The following is a 2,927-nucleotide window of genomic DNA, read 5'->3' as shown; positions in this document are numbered from 1 at the left end:
ACTTCTTTGATCAACAGCACCACCACCACACTCTTAGATCTATGCAGTTCCTCAATGAGCAGGAAGCCCAGGTTCAGCAGAAAAAGAAGAAGAAAAGGGATGTAAAACTACTGTCTAAGCACCCTAGTCATAAGCTGCCTTTTGTGGTCGTGTCATCTTCCAGTCAGATCTCTCTTGGCCACTACAGAAGCAGAGCTGTGAGTGCACGTCTCTGCTCTGCAGAACTTAGAAGCTGTGACCACTAGAAAGAGCAAGGCAGTGGTCCGCATTGAAATGAGCCCACCGGAAGAAAGCCACCCTCACCTGCCCTCATCGGTCGCAAGGGCTTTGGTCTGCACAGTGCTCAGTTTGTCGTTTGCTGTCGGAGTCCCTGGGAATGCCTTTGTCATCTGGACCATTTGTGGAAGAATGAAGCAAAGGCCTCTGACGGTCATGCTGGTCCTACATCTGGCCATCGCTGATCTCCTGGTCCTCGTCACCTTGCCGATCTGGATTTATTCCTTTGCCGACAAATGGCTCTTTAGTCTGGTAGCATGCAAGGCCCTGGTGTTTGTCATTTATTTCAGCATGTACGCAAGCATCTTCCTGATCACGGCCCTGAGCATGGAGCGGTACATGGCAGTCTTTTACCCCTTTGCCGTTCAACGGTGGAAGCACAAGACGGCCCATGTGGTGGTGCCCATCATCTGGTTCCTCTCCATTGCCTTTGGAGCGACCATCCTCCCGTTTCAGGACACCGAAGACACGGAGATGGGCCTCCAATGTGCAGTTCGCAGTTATGAAACGGCGTCTCAGGAGGTGACCTGCCTCCTTCTGGAAAGTGCCGTGGGCTTTATCATTCCCTTTGCCGTCATCTCCATCTGCTACGCGCTCGTGAGCCGAAGAATCGGAGCAATGACGTGTCCGTCCAAGCGCCGCTCGGCACGGCTGATTGCTTCGGTGGTGATAGCCTTCTGCCTATGCTGGCTCCCACATCATGTGTTTAACCTGATCGATGTCGCTTTGCTTCTGAAAGAAGATTTGCAATCTGGAGCACTGGAGAGGATTTCAGCCATGGGGACCTACATTGCAGGGTCCTTAGCCTTCATTAGCAGCTGCATAAACCCTCTGCTTTATGCCTTTGCAGCCAGGAACTTCCAAAGCAGCGTGAGGTTTACAAGGCTGTCCAAACTGTTTGAACAGATGAGCCCTTTGATGAGACAGGAGCCCACCGAAGAATCAACTTGCAGAAATGGAAAAGAGGACACTTCAGCAACCATGGAGATGATCTAATGTGAGTCAAAGGAGAAAGTGGGGTTTCTCTCTGCAGCCTTCCACCCAGTGCAGCTACTTACTTTTTAACCTATAAGATCTGCTACTCCTGGCTTCTATTGACTTTTTAATCGAATGCAGCCTCTAAACGTAATCTACAGCTTGGCTAAAATAATAACTAAAACATGCCATGTTTCCCTTTACATCTATTCTTGACCTAACAAGGAATCTGTGTGTTTTACTTAAAGCTGGAGACAGATCCAGGAAACTGCTGGATTTTATGTTTTTTTAAAAAAACTAGGGGATCAGCCATTGTGTGTTTCTTTGTCCCAGTAATTCTAGTTGCAATCCGAAACTGCTACAACAGCTAGCAGAGCCTAATCCACCCGTCTCCAACCTGGTGCCCTTCCCAGGTGTGTGCTGGAGTACAATTCTCATCATTGAAAGACGTTCAGAAAGCATCTGAACCTAGGCGTGAGCATTAAGATGGCCATCATAAGAAGAGCTTTGGCAGGATGAGACCAAAGGCCTACCTGCTCCAAGCTGGGGAAGGCTGGCCTAATCCAGCTAAACCTGACCTCTCCTCCTACACTCCACCTTATGACTATGACTAAAAGCCACTTTGCAGCTACAGTGTCATGCCAGCATTTCCCCCACCCCTTTATCTCCCCCCCCCCAACTGCCACCACCCACTCTCTGTTTTGCTTAGCATCCATGTTCTGGGAAGCTCAAAACCTTGTTTCCTATTCTGTGGCTTTTTTTGCTCCATTCGCTGGTATGGCAGGAGGGAAAACAGCTGCAATCAGGAAAGCCTGGCCAGTTGGGTCAAGGAGAAAGGGGCCATTTGCTCTCACATCTCAGATTGTTATCGCCCCCAAGGATCTGCTCTCAAGGCTGGAATTGTGTTTGCTCTTTAGAGATTTCCCAATTAGGCTGGAGATGCTGGAATTGTACCACCCTCCCCTGCTGCCTCGGCCTTTAGATGGGTTCAACTGGCCCCAGGGGGCAGCTTTCGCCCTGTCTGGGGACTGTGGGACCTCGGCAAATGGGGGAACATATTGATGCCCATATGCAGAGCCCATAGACGTGCATGTGTTGCAGAAGCAACAAATGCTGAGCTGAATTCATCCTGCAAGGGTGTAGCTAGGATTGCTCCAGGGCCCCACAGCCCAGTCCCTGCCCCCAAGTCACACACACATGCACGCACACACACACAAAGCAGCAGGTGAGGAGGGCATCAGGATAGCAGAAGCAAACTCCATTTCCTTCCTGTAGTCATGACTTAAGTGAGCTTGAATGCAAAACTTCACATGCTCAGTGTATTTTCTTTTAATCAGAGGCCATAGCTAGACAGGGCTTTATCCCGGGGTGATCCCCAGGTTGGTCCCTGTGCATTCACATGACACAGAGGGGATCCCGGGATCAGGGAGGGATGATCCCTCCCTTACCACGGGATCTCGCCCTACCCTTTAGGCCCGGTTTTTCCGTGGTCTCGGGCTGAGCCTGAGACCGTGCAACGTGTTGCCAGGCGCAAGGAATTTCTCACGAGGAGCCGGGACCCACGCACAGGGCACAGAGCTCCTCAGGAGCACTGCGCCCATTGGGGGTGGGGTGGGGGGAGCAGGGAAAGTATTTTTTAAAAAAACCACACTTACCTTTTGCGCATGAGCATTCGT

The 2,927-nt window shown here is 50.8% G+C and overlaps 1 protein-coding gene across 1 annotated transcript; it reads left to right on the top strand.

Annotated features, from left to right (window-relative positions):
• The first annotated feature begins 273 nt into the window (after nucleotides 1-273).
• On the top strand, nucleotides 274-1,420 carry LOC134408745 (leukotriene B4 receptor 1-like). Its single transcript, XM_063141144.1, has one exon. The coding sequence runs from the start codon at nucleotides 274-276 to the stop codon at nucleotides 1,270-1,272; it is 999 nt and encodes a 332-aa protein (XP_062997214.1). The 3' UTR covers nucleotides 1,273-1,420.
• Nucleotides 1,421-2,927: the final 1,507 nt, after the last annotated feature.

Source organism: Elgaria multicarinata, chromosome 14 (assembly GCF_023053635.1).
Source record: "Elgaria multicarinata webbii isolate HBS135686 ecotype San Diego chromosome 14, rElgMul1.1.pri, whole genome shotgun sequence".
Classification (NCBI taxonomy): Eukaryota; Metazoa; Chordata; class Lepidosauria; order Squamata; family Anguidae; genus Elgaria; species Elgaria multicarinata.
The sequence above is the reverse complement of the archived record's forward strand: the minus strand, read 5'-3'. Positions and strand labels throughout refer to the sequence as shown.

Coding starts and splice junctions, on each gene's coding strand:
- LOC134408745 (XM_063141144.1), top strand. CDS start 274: ATGAGCCCACCGGAAGAAAGCCACCCTCACCTGCCCTCATCGGTCGCA.